At 42.7% G+C, this 26,287-nt stretch overlaps 1 protein-coding gene across 6 annotated transcripts in view; it reads left to right on the plus strand.

The window, feature by feature from the left end:
- The window catches only part of npas3 (neuronal PAS domain protein 3), a 341,058-nt gene that overhangs the window by 37,171 nt on the left and 277,600 nt on the right, over positions 1 to 26,287 (plus strand). For 4 of the 6 annotated variants that reach the window (XM_045717645.1, XM_014194380.2, XM_045717646.1 and 1 more), the window contains one exon: positions 23,953 to 24,039. The exons of the other annotated variants lie outside the window; for them this stretch is intronic. In XM_045717645.1, coding sequence (XP_045573601.1) covers positions 23,953 to 24,039 — 87 coding nt within the window. The remainder of the gene's footprint in view (positions 1 to 23,952; positions 24,040 to 26,287) is intronic. 6 annotated transcript variants of the gene reach the window in all.

The raw sequence follows: 26,287 nt of genomic DNA on the forward strand, positions 1-26,287 counted from the left end.
AAATTCCAAATAAAAATATTGACATTTAGAGCATTTATTTGCAGAAAATGACAACTGGTCAAAATTACAAAAAAGATGCAGTGTTGTCAGACCTCGATTAATGCAAAGAAAATAAGTTTCTATTCAACACAATACTAATGTTTTAACTTAGGAAGAGTTCAGAAATCAATATTTGGTGGAATAACCCAGATTTTCAATCACAGCTTTCATGCATCTTGACATGCCCTCCACCAGTCTTTCACACAGAAGCACCCACAGATCATCACTGGAGGGTGCTTCAGCAAGGCTGGAATCGGGCAGATTTGTCTTTGTGAAGGAGCCATGAATCAAGCCACGTACAAGGTTGTCCTGGAAGAAAACATGCTTCCTTCTGCTCTGACAACGTTCCCCAACTCTGAGCATTGGTTTTTCCAACAGGACAATGCTCCATGTCACACAGCCAGGTCAGTCAAGGTGTGGATGGATGACCACCGTATCAAGACCCTGTCATGGCCAGCCCAATCTCCTGACCTGAACCCCATTGAAAACCTCTGGAATGTGATCAAGGGGAAGATGGATGGTCACAAGCCATCAAACAAAGCCGAGCTGCTTGAATTTTTATGGCAGGAGTTACATAAAGTCACTCAACATCAATGTGAAAGACTGGTGGAGGGCATTCCAAGATGCATGAAAGCTGTGATTGAAAATCAGGATTATTCCACTAAATATTGATTTCTGAACTCTTCCTAACTTAAAACATTAGTATTGTGTTGAATAGAAACTTATTTTCTTTGCATTAATCGAGGTCTGACAACACTGCATCTTTTTTGTAATTTTGACCAGTTGTCATTTTCTGCAAATAAATGCTCTAAATGTCAATATTTTTATTTGGAATTTGGGAAAAATGTTGTCAGTAGTTTATACAATAAAACAAAAATTTTCATTTTACCCAAACACATACCTCTAAATAGTCAAACCAGAGAAACTGATCATTTTGCAGTGGTCTCTTAATTTTTCCAGAGCTGTATATACAAAAGTATGTGGACACCACTTCAAATGTGTGGATTTGGCTATTTCAGCCACACCCGTTGCTGACAGGTGTATAAAATCAAGCACATAGCCATGCAATCTCCATAGAGAAACATTGGCAGTAAAATGGCCTTACTGAAGAGCTCAGTGACTTTCAACATGGCACCGTCATAGGATGCCACCTTTCCAACAAGTCAGTTGGTCAAGTATCTGCCCTGCCAGAGCTGCCCCAGTCAACTGTAAGTGCTGTTTTGTGAAATGGAAACACTCAGCCGCGAAGTGGTAGGCCACACAAGCTCACAGAACATCTGTCCTCGGTTGCAACACTCACTACCGAGTTCCAAACTGCCTCTGGAAGCAACATCAGCACAAGAACTGTTCATCGGGAGCTTCATGAAATTGGTTTCCATGGCCGAGCAGCCGCTCACAAGCCTAAGATCACCATGCACAATGCCAACGTCGGCTGGAGTGATGTAAAGCTCTCCGCCATTGGACTCTGGTGCAGTGGAAACGTGTTCTTTGGAGTGATGAATCACGCTTCACCATCTGGCAGTCCAACAGACGAATCTGGGTTTGGCGGATGCCAGCAGAACGCTACCTGCCCCAATGCATAGTGCCAACTGTAAAGTTTGGTGGTGGAGGAATAATGGTCTGGGGCTGTTTTTCATGGTTCGGGCTAGGCCCCTTAGTTCCAGTGAAGGGAAATCTTAATGCTACAGCATACAATGACATTCTAGAGGATTCTGTGCTTCCAACTTTGCGGCAATAGTTTGGGGAAGGCCCTTTCCTGTTTCAGCCTGAAAATGCCCCCGTGCACAAAGCAAGGTCCATACAGAAATGGTTTGTCGAGATCGGTGTGGAAGCACTTGACTGGCCTGCACAGAGCCCTGACCTCAACCTCATCGAACACCTTTGGGATGAATTGGAATGCCGACTGCGAGTGAGGCCTAATCGCCCAAAATCAGCGCCCAGCCTCACTAATGGTCTTGTGGCTGAATGGAAGCAAGTCCCCGCAACAATGTTCCAACATCTAGTGGAAAGCCTTCCCAGAAGAGTGGAGGCTGTTATATCTGCAAAGGGAGGACCAACTCCGTGTGAATGCCCATGATTTTGGAATGAGATGTGTGACGAGCAGGTTTCCACATACTTTTGGTCATGTAATGTCTGTAGCATCAGACATTTCTGTCCAGAAAATCAGTAGTAGTGTGAGCCTACAGGTTTATCAATTTGAACTGGATGGCCAAGTGCACAACTAAATGTATGTGAAAGTTAACAAATCCCTGAGGTGAATCGAGTCTGCTTTCTGGCGTCTGTGTGGAGCTACTGAGGTGCGACATGGTGGATTGAACCTAATGCCTCGGGCTACAGCAATCAAACCCACAGTTCAACATTCTACAGCGCCCAGCTGGGATGGGAAGGGCTAGAGCGGAGAGAGACACTGGCTGCACTACAAATGATGGGCTTCACAAAGGAGGGAAAGGAAAGGAGTGATGCATTGTTTTGTTTGATATAAACAGTAGGTATACTGTAATGGATGTTGTGTTTGCAATGATTTTGTCACGAGATTCAGACATGCCAATGGTTACCTATTTTAACACATACACTACCGTTCAAAAGTTTGGGGTCACTTAGAAATGTCCTTGTTTTTGAAAGAAAAGCAAAACATTTTTGTCTATTAAAATAACATCAAATTGATCAGAAATACAGTGTAGACATTGTTAATGTTGTAAATGACTATTGTAGCTGGAAATGGCAGATTTTTTATGGAATATCTACGTAGGCGTACAGAGGCCCATTATCAGCAACCATCACTCATGTGTTCCAATGGCACGTTGTGTTAGCTAATCCAAGTTTATGATTTTAAAAAGGCTAATTGATCATTAGAAAACCCTTTTGCAATTATGTTAGCACAGTTGAAAACTGTTCTTCTGATTAAAGAAGCAATAAAACTGGCCTTCTTTAGACAGGTTGAGTATCTGGAGCATCAGCATTTGTGGGTTCGATTTCAGGCTTTCTTCTGAAACTCATCAGTCTATTCTTGTTCTGAGAAATGAAGGCTATTGCATGCGAGAAATTGCCAAGAAACTGAAGATCTTGTATAACACTGTGTACTACTCCCTTCACGGAACAGCGGAAACAAGCTGTAACCAGAATAGAAAGAGGAGTGGGAGGCCCCGGTGCACAACTGAGCAAGAGGACAAGTACATTAGAGTGTCTAGTTTGAGAAATAGATGTCTCACAAGTCCTCAACTGGCAGCTTCATTAAATAGTATCCGCAAAACACCAGTCTCAACGTCAACAGTGAAGAGGCGACTCCGGGATGCTGGCCTTCTATACAGAGTTGCAAAGAAAAAGACATATCTCAGACTGGCCAATAAGAAGAAAATATTAAGATGGGCAAAAGAACACAGACACTAGACAGAGGAACTCTGCCTAGAAGACCAGCATCCCGGAGTCGCCTCTTCACTGTTGACGTTGAAACTGATGTTTTGCGGGTACTATTTAATGAAGCTTCCAGACTCGTATTTTATATTTGCTGTAAAGATGATTGATTGGGTGAATGGTACTGTACAGCATAGTGCTTCTAATGTGTTTCTCTCGACTCCATGTGAGTTTTTCCATTTTCTGTGGAGCTTGGTATTTCCATCTGGTCTGATGGGAGAGGCTCTGGGTACGAGACTTCAACTATGTGGCCTATATTTCTGAAAAGCGGTGATTTATTTGTTACTATAATGGTTAGTGATGGGGCAGAAAATCTATACAGTAACATATTGTGATTTTATTTTTGGATGATATTCTATCAATATTTGACCCCAAGCATCTATAGTTTTTTTGGTTACTGTAGGTAGTGTTTGTTGCACATGGTTCCCGTCATATAAACACATAAAAGTGCGATATTACTGTAGATGATCATTGATGAAAATGAGAGGGATAGAAAACACCAAAGCAATAACATATTTATTTCTAACACACGGTGAAATAAATCCATTTTTGTCTGTGATGATTCTGTCTGAGCTGAACAAAGGAATATATCTCTATTTATCTCAGCCCTGGACGGTTTGCTTATGGAATGACACTCTCCCCTCTAACAAAGTAACACCGTCCATCTGGGATGCAGCCGCAGCTCCAGCCAACATCTCCAGCTTTATTTTTCCGATGCTGCACTTGACATGTAGTTGGTTCTCTCTCAGGGAAAGAAGCAGTCGGAGCAGCGTAACGACACTAGCCCAGATTACATTTCTCCCTCTCTCCAGAGAGGCTGATTTCTGGATGTTCCATCCTGAATGACTGTGTAAAGTATTGACATCAGGCAAATAAATAAACATCAACTGGGCCTTTATGTGGTGGAAGGAGGGTGGAGGGAGGGATGCTGAATGGTCAGAGGACTGCTGTACTCCTCTGTAACCCTGGTTATACGCTCTCTCTCTCTCTCTCTCTCTCTCTCTCTCTCTCTCTCTCTCTCTCTCTCTCTCTCTCTCTCTCTCACACACACACACACAAAGCCAACAAGCCCAACTAGCCCTCTCCAATCAGGGCAGGGGCATTTATCCCTATAGCTCGCTAAATACATTGATTAGAAGGAGAGGAATCTCCTCCACTGTCGCTTTCTGTCTCAATAGAAGTGCATTAGAATACCAGTTGGGAGGAAATTGCTCCCAGCCTCCGCCTCTCCCCCACTCCACCCTCTTTGTATCTCCCTCTCTCTGTCACTCCCTTTCCTCCTCTCGCCTCTCTCAATGGGCTGTCTCCTACGGTGCAGAGAACAAGTGTTACATAGCGTCGGCGTTCCTGCTTTCTGAACGTAGGCCTGTTCTGATTCTGGACACCTGCCTGTCTCCCCCAACTTGTCTTTTGCATATGTTCACAATATAGTTAATGGGTCACTACCTCCATCAGAAAGGATCTGTTTCTGCTAAGTCTGCAGTGTAAACTAGATGTGATGAGGCGCAGGCCAGAGCTGGCTGGACTCCTTTCAGATAATTCAGAGACAAAAGGGGCCGATTTCAAACCGCTTTCACACCCAGCCAGGCAGTACACATTTCATTTTTTTTTTTAACTTCAATACAAATGGCTCTTCTCACCATTTGCTAAGAAAAGAGCTCTCTTTCTCCCAGTCAGTTGAACAAAGAGATTCTGTTTCTCAAGTTTTGCACTTAAGAGCCCAGAAAATAGTTTTTTTAACCATTCCCTATGTAAGTAGTTCCACTAGTGTCTCTGTATTTTTATTTTGGTTGAAACGCAGGTCTGACAATATTGCTAAGTCAAAAAGCATGAATATGACTACAACCACAAGCAGCCATTCATACCCATATGTTGGTGTGATTTATTTGTATCGTGGTCATTTATTTTAAAGCACAATTATTTCCTTTGAGGCTCCATTATACTTATTTTTGGAACTCCAAAATACACACACACACGCACGCGCGCGCGCGCACACATACACACACACACACACACACACACACACACACACACACACACACACACACACACACACACACACACACACACACACACACACACACACACACACACACACAATGTAAATACCTCTGGTCTGCAGGAGATTTTAGCTCATCTTTAAATTGCTGCCTACTGTAGTGCCTACTGTAGTGCCTACTGTAGTGCCTACTGTAGTGCCTACTGTAGCTGTCTGAGATGAATTCATTCAGGGCAAAAGAAGGAATTCAATAGCTATATTTAGTCCATTTTTTCCCCTTCAGTCTGCTGCTCCGGAGAGAATAGATATGGAATGTGGATCTGGAAACATACAGTTACAGGGAATATTATTATGACAGGAATATGCTGTTCGAACATGTTAGAAAGATGTGATGCAAAAACATTCTCAGTCAAAAATCATTCAAGATCAACTCATTTGCCCGAGAAACAATGTATTGTATTGCCAGACGTAAAATGGCTGGCTAATGCAACCTAATATTTCTCTTTAACTCCCATATTCTCAATATATTGTTGGCAGAGCACTGCGGTTGAGCTACTTCGTGTTATTTATAGGAACAGCAAAACCCACATTTAACTAGAGGATAAAATAGCAGCATAGTGCAATTGGCTCAGCAAAGCTTTCTTTCATTGTTGATTCCTGTTCTGTGGTATAATGTACAGTCAGCTGTAACGCTGTGTTGTAGTCAGCTGTGTGACTGTGTACTGATGCGGTGTATTACAGCAGCATCTAGCCTGGCAGGGAGGCACACTGTCTGTCTGTATTGGATGAGGATATTACATTTCCCAAACAGATTGTCTCCTCCTGATGTTGCTCTGTGGCCAGAATGGTTCTGCTCTTGGACACACAGCTGACTGTGGTCAGACAGTGGCGGTTCACAACATGGAATATGCTACGTTCTCACTTCCTGTTCACATGTAGCTTGGCGAAATGTATTATTAAGATAATTATGCTATAATTCGGGATTTTTTTCAGGACTGACTTACTTTGGAGGTCTTTCTCATCCTGTCATCTCTTTAATCTATGTTTTTATAATGAAAAAAACATTATTCTGTGCTGCTGACACACGTTAATGTTCCCGGGCATACTGGTTAACAAGGGTATACAATGCTATACAAATATTTTTCTCTTTACATACTAAACGTGAATGGTGGTGTTAAAAAGAGCATGAGGTACTAGAAGTAACCAGCCTATGACAGGTCTGCATCATCATAATGAGATGGAGGGGCATTCATTCATTCATGTTGTGAAAGGCAGCAGTCCCCCTCTCTTCATCCCTTCCCCTCTTCCTCTCTCCGGGCCTGCAGCTGAAGTGCTGCCACTCCACATAGGAGGATCCAGGCTGCAGATTAGCAGAACAAAGCCAGGCTGCTCCTCTCCTCTCCCCAGAGCCTGGCCGGCCTGCGGCTGCAGCGCGGGAGCTGCCTTCCTCAGAGCTGTGGAGCCGTGACTCCGGAGTCAAGGAATTCCCATTCTGTCATGGGAACCTGCCATGGCTGAGGACTGAGGACCGCTGCCTCTCCAAAGCTCTTTTGTCTGAATGCATTTAATTGGGGCCTGCTTTGAAAAGGAAGGTGCTTATAAGAGGAACTCAAAACTTCTTTTTTTTTTACAATAAAGACAAATTGTTCACCATTTACGGAGGGGGATAAACTACTCCACACCTCAGAAAAAAAGTAGTACATTTCTTTACATTGTGTTGTATTTAGTTTGTATTGTGGGAATTCCGAGCTGTTATTGCCCAGGCTGATGCTGGAAGCAGAGAGGAGAAAGAAAGGAGGAGAGAGAGAGGGGGCGATGAGAGAGAAAGAGAGAGAGAGAGATAGAGAGAGAGAGAGAGAGAGAGAGAGAGAGAGAGAGAGGCTGTACTGTAGTAATGAGGCTTAGGCTTGTCACTGTGGCTGTGGACTGGACTGGCCAGATAACCTGACTATTAACAAGCTTTGTATCTGTGTGCAGAGATGGCAGTCAGCTGCTTCATATTAGGCCAATTTAATTAGTCTCGTTTCAATAGAATTAATTAGCAAAGTGCTACAAGATTTGAATGGGGAAGGTGAATGAAGTCGTGTTTTTCTGTTTCCATAAAAGAGCATTGTTTCATTATTTGAGTTTTATTTTATAGAAATGCTCTAATGAAATCTTGGAGCTGTTAGCTGTACACATAAACTGTAAAATAGCAATCCTGATGAAATTAAAATCTTTAATTAGAATTTTCACACATAATTACCTACTGTATGTGTGTATCCGGTATGATATTTGTATGTTTAGAGCTACAGTAATATTTGTATTTATTTAGTGATTGAAGTGATCGGAGAGAGAGTGGACACATTTACTATTCAACCTCAGTTCAGTTAATGAAGATGAATGAATCTAGGATAATACAAATCAAAAACGGATTATTGTTATAGATCACAAAACAACACCACAGTAAATCGTATAGTATTTTCATTCTCTATTCTCATGGTAGATGAGGAGTTTGGCCACAGTGTCCAAGCCCTGGTTTACTTGGTGGGTTGTTACAGCAGCAGTAGCAGTGCATTATGGTTTGTTACATATCAACTGTAGCAGTGCTGACTGTACTGTGTCTCACTCAGCAGCCATTGATGGCAGCTACACATGAGCTGCTCTCTCTAGCCCTCTCTCTCTGCTACAGCCAAAGCCTTCCCTTCCCTTTGCTCCGCTGCCTCCTCAGCCTTGCTCTTAATTCCCCCAAATGTCAAATACTCAGAGAAATAACATGCCGGTTCAGTCTCCTACATGTGAACGTAGTGTAGTGTACACCGCGAGCATTCTGCCCTATATGATTTGTGCTGCCTGATTTGGCAGTACAAGGCCGTCCACTGCTCTCAGATATAAATGTTGCTCTTTGATATACATGAGAGCTTAAAAAGATGATGGTATTTGCGTTTGCCATCTGACTGAAAATGCTGGGTTTTTCCTGTAGACCTCAGCACACAATCCCTCTCTCCTGCTTCTCAAGTCTGAAATCTCCCAGAATATTTGATATGGAGATAAGCTCAAAAAGAGATTTACATATCTGCTTGTTGCACAGCTGCATGTGGTAGGTAAATGTTTAATCAGTACAGAAGAAAAAATGAATTTGGCATCTCAAAAAGGAGGAGCGAAACCAGAGGATGCTTACAGTTCTATTAGATGTGTTTTGCCATAACAGCCTTGGTCTTCAACAGACAAGAAAGACCAGGAAGAAAAGAGCTGCTGCCTGTAATCAGTCCGTTTTATAGGTTAACATTCCCTTCTTACTTATCTAAACCTACTTATTAGATCATGTCATGTTTATAACATGCTTATGGATGTGTAGTGTGTACATTATGAACATACAGTTAATATAAAGGGTGACCCGATCCTTTTTGTTGATACATGCATGTTGCATTCATCCGAATTGTTTGACTTTGAGATTTGTGTGTATGGTTGTGTGTTGTTAGACATTACTGCTCTGGTGGAGCTAGGAACGCAAGCATTTTGCTACACCTGCAATAACATCTGCTGAATATGTGTATGCGACCAATACAATTTGATTTGATTTGAAGATGGACATTCTAACATTCATGGTCCAAGTGTATTGGACAAAGCAGTTGTCTGCGTTTCTTGCTGTCTATGTTCTACCTACCAGAACTGATCTATTCTAGTCTTCTGAGCAGTGCATTTAGCCAATTTTTCATTGCTTCAAGCTGAAACTTTACTTCAAGATCTTCCGCGAAATATTCTGTGCATCACTATCGGCCTGGCATTTTTGATTAATTGTGCTAGACGCTGCTGGCTCGGCTGGGATTGTTGCCTTTCTGCTGCAACCTGCTTGACTTTGAAGGAATGCTGGATGGTAACAGATGGAGAGACTGAAAGAAGAAGTAGCTCCTGCCAAGTCCTTACTGAGGGGGACACAATTCAGGGGGTTAGCTAGCCTAGCTAGCCAACCAGCTACTGCCTGCATGCTAGGAAGTTAACAACAGTACCACTAATCTGATCCTACCCTAGATACCCTCTTGCTTTCCAGAAGAGTTTGGAATGAATTTCCATTTCACTCTTAACTCCCTGTTGTTCATACAGAATACAGCACAGATGTGGGATTTTAACTTGGTCACTCTTTTTCTGCTGAGAATTTGCTGAAGATTTGAGTTTTAAAGAAGCTTGTAAAGTTTGTAATTTCCATTTTGAAATTTCAGACTTGATTTGCCCTAATGAAAAATGGAACAACCCCTACAAAAATGTCCATACTGTATAAATATCTAAAGCAATTATAATTCACATTTCCTGTTGCTGCAGGGTTATTTTCCTGCTACAGCAAACTGGCTCAAATGAAGATCCTACATCTGTAGTGGCTCTAATCTGCTTTAGATATTCATACAGTACTAGTACAGTTTGGAATGAATTTCCGTTGCATCCTTATGACTGTCGAACATACAGTATTTGGATGAGCATTTTGTACTGAATTGAAAGCTGGTTTTCTCTAGTGCAGCAGCCTGGCCGCTGGTTATCAGTATCTAGAAACATGACGGTGTGTTTGATAACAGGCTGCTCAGTGTAAATGTATTCATTTGGATTGATTCCGTTCTGACTAGAGCTGTCCTATTCCAACAGTACTGGGTGTGTCCCCAATGGCACCCTATTCCCTACATAGTGCACTACTTTTGATGGTGCACGACTTTTGACCAGAGCCCTATGTTGGGAATAGGTTGCCATTTGGGATGCAGCCTGGGTGTGTCCGTCAGATAGTCTCTTTGCAGCCTCCCTCTCCGTCTGACAGCTAGCAGCATTGATCAGAAGATAAACTGGCAGCCTTTTTGCTCTATAATGGAACTTAATGGTTATGGGCTCCCCATTAAGATCCTTCTCAAAGCAAGAGAAATGGCACCCGTCCTCTATGGGTGATGGCTTGTGAAAATCATTGATGTGAAGAATCACTCGGCACTGTGCGCTTAAAGTCATGGTTATCCCACGGATCGCTATGCTATCTCTGTGCATCATGCATTGGTACTGTGCTCTGCCCTCTCTCTCTCTGCATGTTCATGCTGGAATGATGGAGCTGCGTTCGTTTGTTATTAAGTGCAAAATGTGTAGCGGTTGCATGTGACATTATGTAACGAAATACAGTCATATGTTTTTACTTAAATCGGTATGTGGTAGAGTATACTTGTACACACTGCATAATGAATTCACCTTCCACCACCCCCCAGTCGTCTTGTCTTTCTCTCTTACAAGCCATTCTCACGTTCTCTCTCCCTCTCTCTCTCTCTCTCTCTCTCTCTCTCACATGCACACACACATACAGAGGAATGTGTACCCTTCGGATAAAAACTGTGATGTCCAGCTCCATTAAGTCCTGGTGAGATGGAGCATGTCCAGTGTCGAATCAGTGTTCCCCCCACACCCACTCCCCCCCCCCACCCCCCACCCCAGCAGGCAGGGACCAGCAGCCCAGAGACACAGAGGGGGTTTGGGGTTCACTGGGCCCTGTTCCCCCAGGGCTGGCTGGATATAGACTACCTGAGTGGCATGCATTCATTTTCTAAAGCAAGACTCCATAATGGCTAACTGAGTAGAATGTATCTGGGCCGCGGGACTGGGAATATACACACACACACACACACACACACACACACACACACACACACACACACACACACACACACACACACGCTCAGGCATGTCTACAGCAAGCCACAAAACAGTTCTGACAGAAACTGGGCAGGAGGTTAATAACAGCACATTCATAGACTGCTGAAGGGCAAAATGTCACAAGCTCACATACAGTAGTTAGATCATTTTGTAGTTTCCATTATTGACATGCCAGTATTTCAAGCACTTGCTTCATCATTTTCCCAGCATTGGAATGCTTGCCACTTATGGTAATGTCACATATATTTCCATATGAGTTAAGCTAATCTACAGGTCCGCTGACTATTTTATACATTCTTCTTCTACTGATCAGACACTGTAGCAACAGGAGGATATGTTGCGGGTGTCAGCCTGCCCTCTGATTGGGTAGCAGAGTGCTGTATCCTATTCATTCCTTCCTGTGGGATTTAAGGGGGATTACCAGGCCTTTTTGAGTGAAGCTCCAGGATTTGTGCCTGCTTTTCATGAAAGAAGAAAGAATTCTCTTCCTTCTTCTTAAGAATTACACAACCCTCCTCTCTGTCTGTTTGATGACCATTCAGCAGTACTGTATCGGAACAATATTGAAATATAAAAATATACAGTTTGTGTTATGATTAAGTGCTAAGATTCGAACCTATCCTGCTGCAATCAGTGTAGGTAGTCACTCTTGGGAAAAGTTTTTTGTGGGCTGAAAAACAGGCACGGATGTGTCTACGATGTAATACCTTCACTTTGTATTGATTTTACTCTGGGCCTTGCTGCTGGTGCTGTGCTTCTTTCTGGTGTTGTCAGCTCTATGCCCTGTGATTTTTTTATTTAGAAAATAGTCCTTTGTTTGAGTTGCTTTCTCCGCTAGAACAGTCCAGTATTGAAGGATTTTCTCTTTTCAAGTGTGCTTGGTTGGGATCCGCTGGCCAGAGCGTTTCTCATTCATTTCATTATTTTTGTTGTTACTGGAAGGTTGTACTCTTATCCATTTTTGGACTGATGCCCACTCCTCCTCTCTGCCAAGTGTGTTGGCCTTCTCCACCTCTCCTCCTTTGGGCTCTCTCGCTCTCCCACATGTATTTCACACCCTGCCTGGCCATCTACCGTACCTTAAGTTTGTAGTCCTATATAAAAGTGTTAAGTGTGGCAAGTAATACAGAAATGATTCATGGAGAAGGCATAATGTCGTAAAAATGTGCGAGAGCCATGAATAAGACCAGATATAACACCATATATATCTTCTTTTACAATAGTAGCGTAATAGCAAGTTGAAAACAGTTGCAAAATGATATTATTAGGAGGGACAAAAAGGCCATACCGTAGGTACAGGTGTAGGATCTTAATTTGATCACTCTTTTGTTTCTCTGAATTTTCCTCCACAGCAGGGAATCCAAACTTTTATTGTGTTCAAGGTTTAAACAGGCTTCTAAAGTTTCTAATTACCACTTTAAAATGTCAGACTTGATTTACCATAACAAAAAATGCACCAACCCCAACAAAACATTTAAATTAATTATAATCTACATAACAATTCACACATCTTGTTGCTGCAGAATTATTTCCTGCTGTAGCAAACTGTCTCAAATTAGGATACGGCATCTGTACACTTGTTTGAATAGAGAAAACCATCTTAAAGCTACATTCAGGTAGTACTATGAATACCACCAATCTATTTACAAAGTCATTTCTTCACATTACGTTTATTCCATAAATTAACACCTTTGTTACTTCATCTATGAAGTATGACTTGAATCACCTTTTACAGCATCTGAATACTACACTTCACTACCATGGGATAAAGAATGATAGAATTTACACTCCCAGCCTATTTCCGCTCTTGCCTGTAGAGGGGCCCTGGCCTGGTCAAAAGTAGTGCACTATATAGGGAATAGGGTGCCATTTGGGACGCTGGCGGTTTGAGCACTGAGCAGCAGTCACATCCAGCAAATGGCTTCTCAATCTGTCAAGGGTTTGCCTTGCTATGCGTCTCCACCGTTCCTGCCGCCCGTCCTCAGAGCATATTGCATGACTAGTAATTGCATGACTTGTAAAGCGGTCATAACAATACAGTGAAGCTGCTGACATGCAGGGGGGGAGTCCTCTGTACCCTGGTGTTGTCATCCGTCATGTGAGAAACAGAGTCGTGAATTCAGCAGGCCCCACTGCCATTCTCTACTGTGAATATTTCTCTTCCCCTCATTGCTTTTAGCCCGGGCATTTAAGAGGCATGGGAAATAAGCGTCCCCGTCTAGTGTGTGGGTAGGCAAACACTTTGTATTATTATCAATAATGGGTCAGTTATAGCTTGGCGGCCAGGGAGAGGAGAGGGAGAGGGAAGGGAAAGGGGGATACCTAGTCAGTTGCACAACTCAATGCATTCAACCGAAATGTGTCTTCCGCATTTAACCCAACCCCTCTGAATCAGAGAGGTGATGGGGGATGCCTTAATAGGCGATGGAGATTTAGAAGGGCTTGCTGCGTTGTGGTGGACATCCACATTAACATGATTTACCAAAGTTGAGTGTTGTTTAAAGCCTCTTTGATTAATCACTCTCTCTCTCTCTCTCTCTCTCTCTCTCTCTCTCTCTCTCTCTCTCTCTCTCTCTCTCTCTCTCTCAGTCCTGTTATGCTATCTGGGCCTAAGATGTGTTTATTGAGCATGATATGAGGCAGAAACAACAGTGAGCCAGTAGGCTAAAACGTATAGGCCACTCCTCAGGCCTGTATCATAACCTGTCACCCAGCTGGTTTACTGGTTTAGTGGACCAGCAAACGGAATAACTCGGTGTTTTGTTGTGTCAGGTTGGTGGTGGTGTGTTGTCAATGGAGAGGGAGTCTGTGTCTGTGCGTGTCTGCCTTGTGTGTGGAGTTGTGTTTTCATCATTACGTCGCGGCAATACTTGACATGTTTACGTGTGCTGTAATCTCCCAGCATCTTCTCTGCTTGTAGAATACACTGGGTCATCCTGGCTCCTCATACAGGGTTTAGCAGTGGCACATTCACACTAGAACTCATCAGGCCCCAATTCATCATGATTCAGCCCGAAAAGCGTTCGACTTTTGAACCCTCCTCTCTGATTGGAATGAGGCATGACTCTGCCTGCGCCCCCTCCACCCTCCATCCTGCCGCGCTCTAGCCCGCCACGTCTGCCTCTGCTCCACTCTCCTCCGCGCTCTGTGCTCACCGCGTGAAATCGATACACTATATCTTTCTTCCTGACCTGCTCGCTGACCCCGATTGCTGCTTTCACACCAAACTGCAATTGGTTTGAACAGCTTTGGCCTGCAGAAAACAAGCAACCCTGAGACGAGGGTTTGGAAAGGAGGCCTGGCGGGTGTGGACTGCGATGCTTGTGTGGAGTAGCTGTCGGTAGCTCCTCTCTTTATAATATGCGGCTGGATAACCTTGGTCCTGCGTTATAATTATACATCACCTGAAAGGACAAATGCCTTTTATTATTGATCATGGTGAAGGTAAAGGTTCTACCCTGCTCTCCTTTTCTCTTGGAGCAGGGAGCCTCGCTGGGCTACTTTAAATAAGAACTGGTGACAGGTTTGTAGCTAGTGCCTCTCTCTCTCTCTCTCTCTCTCTCTCTCTCTCTCTCTGTCTCTCTCTCTCTGTCTCTCTCTCTCCTTATCTTGTACTGATGCACATCACCAAATGGGCTGTAACATTTCAAACTTGTACTTTTAATGGAGCTCACAGACAGTCACCAGTTGGTTGCCTGACAACTCAAACGGAATCCTTCCACTGCTCTATGTTCATTACATACAGCAGCAGTTTGTGGTGACTTCACACTGAGGGGTGTTGCACAAAACAAAGTCATCGTCGATTGGATCATCTCTAACAAATCAGAGTATCAAAGCCAAAAATCCACTTTACTCACGTGTGTTCTGGCTCTGGCCCGACCCATCGGATTCTAGGACCAATCAGAACGGTTAGAATGTGTTTGCATTCTAGAAATCGTCAGTGAAGTACTCCGATCCAGACTCATTGCGGAGAAGAAACTCATTTCCGTGGGCATGGTGTAGCGCTTTGGCCGGAGCAAGTTTGGGTAGTCAGGCAAACCAGTCGGTAAATTACCAAGGATTTTTGTATCGGGGTCACATTGTGCCCCTGAAAAGTCTTATTTCTCTTTAATATAAAGGTCAAGATTGAGTCCTGGTGTTCCCTGCTGTATACAGTCACTGGGGCCAGAAGAGTCCTGTGTGTGTGTTTACAGTTACATGATATTACATTCACTGGAGCTCTGAGAACTGGTGCTACACAGTTGGAATGTTTTATTCTCTCTCTCCGTCTCTCTAGGAATGAGCTCACTAAATGGCTTTGCTCAGCCCAGATGGGTTATGGGTCAATAGCATTTCTCTCCTCTCACTACATCACAGGGTTCTGTAGACTTCAGCCTATGTTGTTCTCTGTCTGGACCACATAAACAAGTAAAGGCATTCTCATCATGTGAGTACCAAATGTCCTTGTGTTGAAATAGTAGTTTGGCTGTACTGGTTCGGAGCATAGACCACAGCTACACACTTTAGTGAACCATGTTGGTGCACGAGGGGAAAAAGGGTCAGAAAAATCATCTGTTGAATTGTTTTTGCACCAGTGATGCTTTTTTAAAACTTTTCTCACTATGTGTCATGGGATTTTGTCATGCAGTGCAAATTCGGTTTTGTGTTGATACGCATCTGTGCTATGAATACCTTGATCTTGATTGATTACCTCTGGTCAAAAGTAGTGCACTGTAAACGGGAATAGGGTGCCATTTGGGACGCAGGTCAGATTTTCTTCCTGCTTGTCATAATGGGATCTCATGCAGGTTGGCTTGGGGAGGTTGGTACCTGTCCAAATTCAACTTGAGGAGCCCAATCCTCCCGGTGGTTTTTCATGACTCCTGTCCTGACTACATCCACTCACATGTATGAAGTATCCATGATGAGTTCTGCACATGTGTTACAGTTAACTGCACATTAGGTGACTGAGTCTTTTTCAACCATTCAGTGACTCCCTTTTAACCATTTAGTGCCAGTATACGTCATGCAGTGTGTTATTGTATTCATTTTTGTGTTATACATTGAGATATATTGTGTTGAGTATAAACTACCACAACGAGAACGGAATACATCAAATCCGCCATGATTAGGGCTGTGGTCACAATCCAAGTGCAAAGGTCCCAACCACTGTTCTGTTTTGGCAGAAATACCATGAATCCAATCCCAAACCTCAAAAACAACAAGATGTTGTGTGGACTGGGCAGAATAACACAGAATTCAATTCAGTTCACACTTTTTCTGTCTCTGTCTGTTTGTATTTGCCAATTGAACATTGTGTTTGAAGTTTTATTTCTAGGGAGATGGACAAGATAAATAGTTAACAACCCCTCTTTGATAGTTCAGAGCAGGGATTGAACTGGTGCATAAAGGACAGCTTTCATAGGCCAAGAGGACATTGGCGACACACACACACACACACACACACACACACACACACACACACACACACACACACACACACACACACACACACACACACACACACACACACACACACACACACACACACACACATACACACAGGGAGGAGCAGCCGAAGCGGCTTGGCTTCAATCCTACTCGACACACATCCAAAGCCAGAAAACTACGTGATCTGTCACCCTGTCACAACCAGACGCCATAAACACACACACACACACACACACACACACACACACACACACACACACACACACACACACACACACACACACACACACACACACACACACACACACACACACACACACACACACACACACACACACACAGAGCAGTGCCTCCTATCTCCCTCCTCCTCTGCACTTTAGACATTCTGCATTTGTTGTACTTACCACTGAATAGCAGGGGCCCAAGTTGCTTCTGGTTACGCATTGAAAGTGAAATGTGACTTCCAGAGCTTGTCATGGATCAAAATGTTGTGCTGGCAATTGTTTAAAAATATTGTTTTGCTATAAAGTAGCCCGGCCATGGTTTTCAGCTGAGCTGCCCAGAGATGGATTGCTTTCTGGAGTTTTTGACAGGTGTAATTGTTAAGGCGTCATCTGTTCTCGTTTGCACAAAAGGCATTTTATCCAACTGTAGGACTTGCCTGCTAATCTTTCTCCCATCATTCTATTCTTTGCTTGCCACTAGACAAATCCCCTGTTATTGGACCAGATGGTAGAGAAATCCATTCTCATGATAAGTTGCTGCTAGTTTGCATTTAGATTACCTGCAAAAATTTAACAATTTACTACTCTGCTTCCAACCATAACTTCCCCTTTTCTTAGTATGGATTGGACTTACTTGTAACAAATTATATAAATCTTGATGAGTATGTTAAAAATAAGGGGTAAAGCAACACAGTGAACAGGAACAAACAAATACAGCGACCGGTAATGCGTTTAGACTCTGGCCCAGAGTGCAATAGCAGCATCAATCAACTAACAACAGAATCATAGAAGCCCAATTTAGAAACTAGTACCTAGACTTCTCACAAAGACGTGAATAACTCACTCTCCTCAAAGGAAAGAGTTTTCAGACCCCTAAACATTTCAAGCTCTTTTCTCTCTGCATAGTAACCGTTTCTAAAAAGAGATTTCAACTGAAAGCGAAACAATTCTGTTTATGCAAAATATGTTTGAAAAACAAAATATTAAAATGAGCTGTACTGTGTAAGTGTGACCTTCTTGGATTTCACATCGAGCCGTGGGAAAATTCTAACATTAAATGAACTGTATGTTTCTGGAAATTAAGAAATGATAGTTTAAATGCTTGAGGATGTGTAGAGACAATGTAAACAAGCTTGAACCCATCCCAGGTATAGCTATAAAACATAAAACTCCATGGTTCAGGTGATTAGCCCCTCTAGATATCTCCTGAAAGGTGCGTTGTGCATAAATTATCTGTCTTCTTTCTCCGTCTTGTCGAGCAGTGATGAGCGGTCATTTGCATAATCCTTTTAAGGAGTCAAATTATACTGTCATGTAGCAGATTTAACATGCTAGCAAGGAATCTATTGCTTTGCAGCTAATTAGAATATACAGTGCCTTCAGAAAGTATTCACACACCTTGACTTTTTCCATATTTTGTTGTGTTACAGCCTGAATTTAAAATGGATTACATTTAGATATTCTGTCACTGGCCTACACACATACCACATAATGTCAAAGTGGAATGATGTTTTTAGAATTTCTACAAATGTATTAAAAATGAAAAGCTAAAATGTCTTGAGTCAATAAGTATTCAACCCCATTGTTATGACAAGCCTAAATCAGTTCAGGAATAAAACTTTGCTTAACAAGTTACATAATAAATTGCTTGGACTCACTCTGTGTGCAATAATAGTGTTTAACATGATTTTTTAATGACTACCTCATTTCTGTACCCCACCCATACAATTATCTGTAAGGTCCCCTTGTCAAGCAGTGAATTTCAAACACAGATTCAACCACAAAGACCAGGGAGGTTTTCTAATGCCTCGCAAAGAAGGGCACCTATTGGTAGATGAGTAAAAACAAAAAAAAGCAGACATTGAATATCGCTTTGAGCATGATGAAGTTATTAATTACACTTTGGATGGTGTAGCAATACACCCAGTCACTACAAAGATACAGGCATCCTTATTAACTCAGTTGCCGGAGTGGAAGGAAACCGCTCAGGGATATCACCATGAGGCCAATGGTGACTTTTACAGAGTTACAGAGTTTAATGAGTGTGATAGGAGAAAACTGAGGATGGATCAACAACATTGTAGTTACTCCAAAATACTAACCTAATTGACAGAGTGAAAAGAAGGAAGCCTGTACAGAATAAAAATATTCCAAAACGTGCATCCTGTTTGCACAAGGCACTAAAGTAATACTGCAAAACATTTGGCAAAGCAATTAAGTTTTTGGCAAATCCAATACAACACATTACTGAGTACCACTCTCCATATTTTCAAGCATAGTGCTGGCTGCATCATGTTATGGGTATGCTTGTAATCATTAAGGACTAGGGAGTTTTTCAGGATAAAAAAGAAACAGAATGGGAGCTAAGCACAGGTAAAATCCGAGAGGAAAACCTGGTTCAGTTTGCTTTCCACCAGACACAGGACAATAACCTAAAACACAAGGCCAAATATACCCTGGAGTTGCTCACCAAGATGACATGAATGTTCAGAGTGGCCGAGTTACGGTTTTGACTTAAATCTACTTGAAAATCTATGGCAAGACTTGAAAATGGCTGTCTAGCAATGATCAACAACCAACTTGACAGAGCTTGAAAATGTAAAAAATAATAATGTGCAAATATTGTACAATCCAGGTGTGCAAAGCTCTTACAGACTTACCCAGAAAGAATCACAGCTGTAATCGCTGCCAAAGGTGATTCTAACATGTATTGACTCTGGGGTGTGAATACTTACGTAAATTAGGTATTTCACTATTTCATTTTCAATACATTTGAAAAAATGGCTAAAAGCATGTTTTCACTTTTTCATTATGGGGTATTGTGTGTAGATGGGTTAGAAAACACATGTATTTAATCCACTTTGAATTCAGGCTGTAACACAACAAAATGTGGAAAAAGTGAAGGGGTATGAATACTTTCTGAAGGCACTGTACATAACAGCACATTTACATGTTTACTGCTGCTGCTCAGTTCCTCCTCTCAGCCACAGAGAAACAGTTCAATAAATACTGTCCTTTTCGTGCCCACAAAACAATTTGGATGTGGTAATGAGTGGTTTCTCTGAAATTCCTGGAGGTTTAACTCTCTTAGTCATTTCAGGCTGGAGTGGAAATGGAAACTCAACATGATTAAGGGAAGGAGGCCTCAGAGGGCCCAGGGGGCTCTGGAGTTGTTGAATATTGAACATGTTCACATCGTTGTCATACTCAGATATTTATATATTGATAGCCAATGACACCAAGTCGTATGTTACAGTTGAAGTAGTTACTGTAACATGTTGTGAATTGTTATAGGATAGTTATCTTTTGTCCCAATGCATGTCACATTGCAGTCTGCAGAGCTTGTTTTCAGAATGGTTGCCATATAGTTGCTTATACAGTGTATAAAAACTCCTAGTACCGTAAAAGTAAACTTTGTTTGTAGATGAATTGCAGCTTTATGCAAAATTGGTCATTCAGATATATTTCATAAGCAGGCTTATTGGGCAAATAAATGCCTCCAACCAGGTCTGGAAAATCTGAAATCATGCCTATTTCGCAAATGGCAACATATTACCTATATTGTGCGTCCCAAATAGCAACATATTCTCTATATAGTGCACTACATTCAAACAGAGCCATATGGGCCCTGGTCAAAAATAGTGCACTATATTGGAAATAGGGTGCCATTTGAGACACACATCTGGAAACACAGGAGTTAAAATGCCCTGCTGCAAGTGTACACTAATGGAAAAGTCAGTCCAGCTGCATACAGTCATGTTTAATACCCTTGATTTATGGTTGAAGGAGAAGATTTACATCAGAACATAAACTCATTTTGGAAAGGACACCATCTTATCACCTTCTCAATTTTTCCTACCCTTCAACCATATCGAAAGAATCCACAAGTTGTTGCTGTAGCATAGTCCTCTTTACCTCTTTATAAGGGACTCCAAAAAATCATTTTGTTACTTTGAGCATATTTTTTTCTTATACAGTGGTGGTAGGGTAATCTTTACCCTAGCCTGGTGTCATATTCCATATTGGGCAATATTAGGGTTCTGCTGTGCTGAACAGACAGGGTGCGTCCCAAATGGCAACCTATTCCTTTTATAGTGCACTACTTTTGACCAGAGCCCTATAGGCTTTAGAGCACCACATAGGGAATAGAGTGCCATTTGGGACACATCCAGGTCACCAGATAGCTGGATGGATGCTGAGGTAGTCTACTTATCACACCTCTTGTTTTCCCCTTGAATCCTCCAAACCAACAGGAAATTGAACACGCACAGACAGAGCAGTCTGTGTACCTTACCTCCACTCTTTATTTCAAAATGGATATCTCTAATGAAAATCAGAGGGGTCATGAGGAGCAATAAAGGTTTGGCTGAGAGGCCTCTGAGAGCGACACGTTGTAATCATCTGATTTGGACGTTTTGGGGCCCCATCAGTTGATTATTTGGGCTGCCTCCCAAATGGCACCCTATTCCCTATTTAGTGCACTACTTTTGACCAGGACCCATAGGTACTGCCCTGTGCAGGGAATAAGGCTCCATTTGGGACGTAACCTTTGCCTGGATGTGGTGCTCAACGCAGCATCCGCACTACACACAACTCCTGATCCCATCTGAAATCAAGGACAAATTGGCAACTCAACAGACTGAATAGAATAGTGTAGTTAGGGATGGAGAAAGTCAAAATGGTCACACTCACACTAATTGCGATTAGAGCCATACTTTGATTCCCTTCTTCCCACCATTATTTGGCTTGGGCCACTCTGTGTTGCCTTGCCATCATTAAATATCATGATTGTCTTGTCACTCGTCTCTCCCCATCGCTTCTCTTAGTATTTCTTCTGCTCCTCTTCCCTGTTATTATTTCAGTCAGTATTTAGTACGCCATTCAGTCAAGGTCATTGCTTTTGCAGTTCTGTGTGTGTGTGTGTGTGTGTGTGTGTGTGTGTGTGTGTGTGTGTGTGTGTGTGTGTGTGTGTGTGTGTGTGTGTGTGTGTGTGTGTGTGTGTGTGCGAGTCCAGATCATGCAGTCTGAACAGTGTGTTGTGTTGATCTCGTCCCACCGTTCTAACAGGAACAGCAGTGTTGACTAAATGCTCTTGTGCGTCTGGACTTTCCACCAGTCTCTCACTCTAACTGAGACTACCTGGGAAAAGAGCTTATAGCTCCCAATGTTCCTGAACAGACTTAGTCTAAGGCAGGGATGGGCAACTTTGATGGGGGCCACAAAAAAACGGATCTCATGAGCAGCCGCAGTGACTTGTGGGTCTGCGTACCCACATCCATATCCACACATGCAGTCAGTGCCAGCCCTAGCATTTTGGGGGGCCCTAAGCCAGAAATAGATCCGCGTAACTACAAAAGTGGGGCCGCACGGTCGCCAGGTGCCCACCCCTGGTCTAAGGAATCGTCCCAAATGGCACCCTATTTCCTTTATAGGCCGATAGAGCTCTGGTCAAAAGTAGTGCACTACTGTATATAGGGAATAGGGTGCCATTTTGGACAACGTCTAACACTTTACTGGGATGCCTGGTCCCTATCGGGAGATGCCGTATTTACTGTATACTGAGGAGTTTGTGATCCTCCAGGAAAACAACTCTCTTTGCTCTGCTCCTTCCCAAACCTGAGACACCTCACAGTGTAGAGCTGAGAAGTTCCGTCAAAATACAGTACTATTGGAAAATATGTGGGCATAGTTTTACAGTCACTACGTACAGTACTGTATATTCAGTCAGTCAGCCACAGACAGCCATTGGATGGCTGTAAACATATAGTAGGCAGTATGATCTTGGTTCAGAGTTGCCTTGTGAAGAGAGGCTTGCTGCTGTGTTGTGATTTAAACAGCTAAACGGCGGCTTGCTGAACCCCCCCACCGCGAAGTGCTCTTCTGAACAGGAGACCCTGCCGTGTTTGACGTCTTTACTAATTTGACATGGAGTTCAGAAACCTCATGACTCTTACAGCTAGTGATGTTGAGGGCCATGTTTTCCATACCACAAACATAGCTGCTCTTTGACTTTCACTTTACAGTAACATAGTGGCCAGCCCAGCCCAGGCCCCAGCTACGGTAAGAGAGCTGTGATGGATAACGGCTCACAGTGTTTTTCTACTTTAAAGCCTTCCAGTTGGTTTTGTGGTTACCCCTCTGACACGTGTGGAGGTAGCCCAGCCCAGTCCAGTCCAGTCCAGTCTGCTTTCCCTTTCCCGGTCTGGTTGCCAGCATTAGCCTCAGCCAGAAAATCATTACACACGGAACCCTGCCAAAGTTTTAAATACCAGAAAATAACACCATTTACCACATGCAGGGCAATTATTTCTGTGAAAAATTACCCAGGGTTTTTTATTTGTGATAAACCCCCTTTCTTAGCGGAGAAAGACGATGCACAGCCGGCCCTTTCAGGTCTGAGCGGAGGACTCATTAATATTTATGGCCTGCTTTGCAAAGAAACATTGATAAGCTGGCTGGTTGAATATTAAGTTTGACTTTATTTAAAAACGCATTAAAAAATATTCAACAAATTAAAGAAGGGACTTTTTTCATATTTTTTGGAAAAAAGGTAAAGGAAAGCATTGGAAGCTTTGTAAAGAGGTTAAATAGCTCAGTCAGAGGAAGCAGCAGGAGGAGTGGGACTTCAAGATGTGTAGAAATACGTCCAGAATAGGACGGCAGTTGATATAGTTGAGCTGTTGATTATTCTGAAAGGCAAAGTAAATGTATACTGTCATCACACCGACACACACCGTCACACACACGCACGCACGCACGCACACACACACACACACACATAAACTCTTTTACTGACACCTCAGGGTTCAGTCCTGTCTACCTACCCTCAGGATGTCTTCAGGAGAGATAGAGAGAGAGAGGCAAACCTTGAGTTGTCCAGAGAGGAACTGAACTGACGTACCATGCTTTATTCCAGCTAGAAATATCAGCAAGTAGACTGTTTTTACTGTACTTGGGCTATAATGTGTGATATTATTGAGCAGTTGGAGATGTCTCACATGCACTGAATACTCCCATCAATGCTAACTTATTTTTCAATTCATATGTACTTAAGTAGTTATTATTAACATGTACATTATATTTACAGATCCTTCATTGGAAGTTGTTGGTACTTTAGAGTTTACACATGCTATTTATCCACCTGCTCATTAACTGAATGTTATAAACTGACCAGCCCTACTGTATCTATCTTTGTAGGGAAATTAAAACCCTACACCCTTTCTGCATGGAGGGATCAGAGGAGGAGGCCGTAGTTGATGCCCAATTCATGTCCAAATTCCCCCAGTAAGTTGGAAGTCTTATTTCACACATTCATTTAGGACATTAAGCGGTTTTAAAACATTGTTTATTTATATCACCAAGGTCATTTTGAGTGCCTGCGTAGATTTTCATGTCCTTTGATACTTGTTAGTCTGGCATAGTGCTGCTTACGAAACCAAGTCAATAACGGAGCAACACTAAACCTCCTTGAAGAGAAAGCGAGATAGAGTGAGAGAGAGAGACAGAAAGAGAGAGAGAGAGTGACAGACAGAGAGTGAGGGTGAGAGAGAGAGAGAGAGAGAGACAGAGAGAGAGAGAGAGAGTGAGAGAGAGAGAGAGAGTGAGCGAGAGAGAGAGAGAGAGAGTGAGAGAGAGAGAGAGAGAGTGAGTGAGGGAGCGAGAGAGAAGACAGAGAGAGAGACAGATAGAGAGAGAGAGAGAGAGAGAGAGAGAAGCTTTAGCTGATGAATGAGGGACTTGTAGTCATGTTGCACTTTGTCCGATTTCTCACTCTCCCCCTGCAAGCGGTTTCATCAGCTGTGCGAAATCCGATTCAGATATTATTCTCCTCTGGTAATAGAGAGGGCAGCTCAGCCAGGGACACTGATCCTGGTTTGAGATTTAAATGTAAACATCTAGAAGCTGTTATAGAAAAGACAAGTTATTCTATCACCCCACTGTAAGTTAGGCGGGAAAAGATGAAGTCACTATAGTCAGTCAGGGGTAGGTGTGACGCTGGGTTCCAGATAACAGGGCATGTAAATTAGCTGATAGCTGGCGCTGATGTCTGTCCGCTAGCAGTGGGACTGTGGAGAGAATTGAGTCCCCCACTGAGAGTATAGGGATGAAGCAGGATGTTCTCTCTCTCTGTGTCTCTCTGTCTCTCTCTCTCTCTACCTCCCTCTCTACCTCTCTCTCTCTACCTCTCTCTACCTCTCTCTCTACCTCTCTCTCTACCTCTGCTCTCTCTCTCTACCTCTCTCTCTCTGTCTCTCTACTTCTCTCTCTCTACCTCTCTCTCTCTCTACCTCTCTCTCTCTCTCTCTCTCTCTCTCTCTCTCTCTCTCTCTCTACCTCTCTGTGCTCTCTGTCTACCCCCCCTCTCTCATCTCTATTTTTCTCTCTATCTGCTCTCTCTCTACCTCTCAAATCCACTCCCTCTCAATTCAATTCAATTGAATTCAAGGAGCTTTATTGGCATGGGAAACATATGTTAACATTGCCAAAGCAAGTGAAGTAGATAATATACAAAAGTGAAATAAGCAATAAAAATGAACAGTAAACATTACACTCACAGACGTTCCAAAAGAATAAAGACATTACAAATGTCATATTATGTATATATACAGTGTTGTAACGATGTACAAATGGATAAAGCACAAAAGGGAAAATAAATAAGCATAAATATGGGTTGTATTTACAATGGTGTTTGTTCTTCACTGGTTGACCTTTTCTTGTGGCAACAGGTCACAAATCTTGCTGCTGTGATGGCACACTGTGGCATTTCACCCAGTAGATATGGGAGTTTATCAAAATCGGGTTTGTTTTCGAATTCTTTGTGGATCTGTGTAATCTGAGGGAAATATGTGTCTCTAATATGGTCACACATTGGGCAGGAGGTTAGGAAGTGCAGCTTAGTTTCCACCTCGTTTTGTGGGCAGTGTGCACCTAGCCTGTCTTCTCATGAGAGCCAGGTCTGCCTACGGCGGCCTTTCTCAATAGCAAGGATATGCTCACTGAGTCTGTACACAGTCAAAGCTTTCCTTAAGTTTGGGTCAGTCACAGTGGTCAGGTATTCTGCCACTGTGTTCTCTCTGTTTAGGGCCAAATAGCCTTCTAGTTTGCACAGGTTTTTTGTTAATTCTTTCCAATGTGTCAAGTAATGATCTTTTTGTCTTCTCATAATTTGGTTGGGTCTAATTATGTTGCTGTCCTGGGGCTCTGTGGGGTGTGTTTGTGATTGTGAGCAGAGCCCCAGGACCAGCTTGCTTAGGGGACTCTTCTCCAGGTTCATCTCTCTGTAGGTGATGGCTTTGTTATGGAAGGTTTGGGAATCTCTTCCTTTTAGGTGGTTGTAGAATTTAATGTCTCTTTTCTGGATTTTGATAATTAGCGGGTATCGGCCTAATTCTGCTCTGCGTGCACTATTTGGTGTTCTACGTTGTACACAGAGGATATTTTTGCAGAATTCTGCATGCAGAGTCTCAATTTGGTGTATGTCCCATTTTGTGAATTCTTGGTTGGTGAGCGGACCCCAGACCTCACAACCATA

This window comes from Salmo salar, chromosome ssa01 (assembly GCF_905237065.1).
Source record: "Salmo salar chromosome ssa01, Ssal_v3.1, whole genome shotgun sequence".
In the NCBI taxonomy this organism is placed as follows: Eukaryota; Metazoa; Chordata; class Actinopteri; order Salmoniformes; family Salmonidae; genus Salmo; species Salmo salar.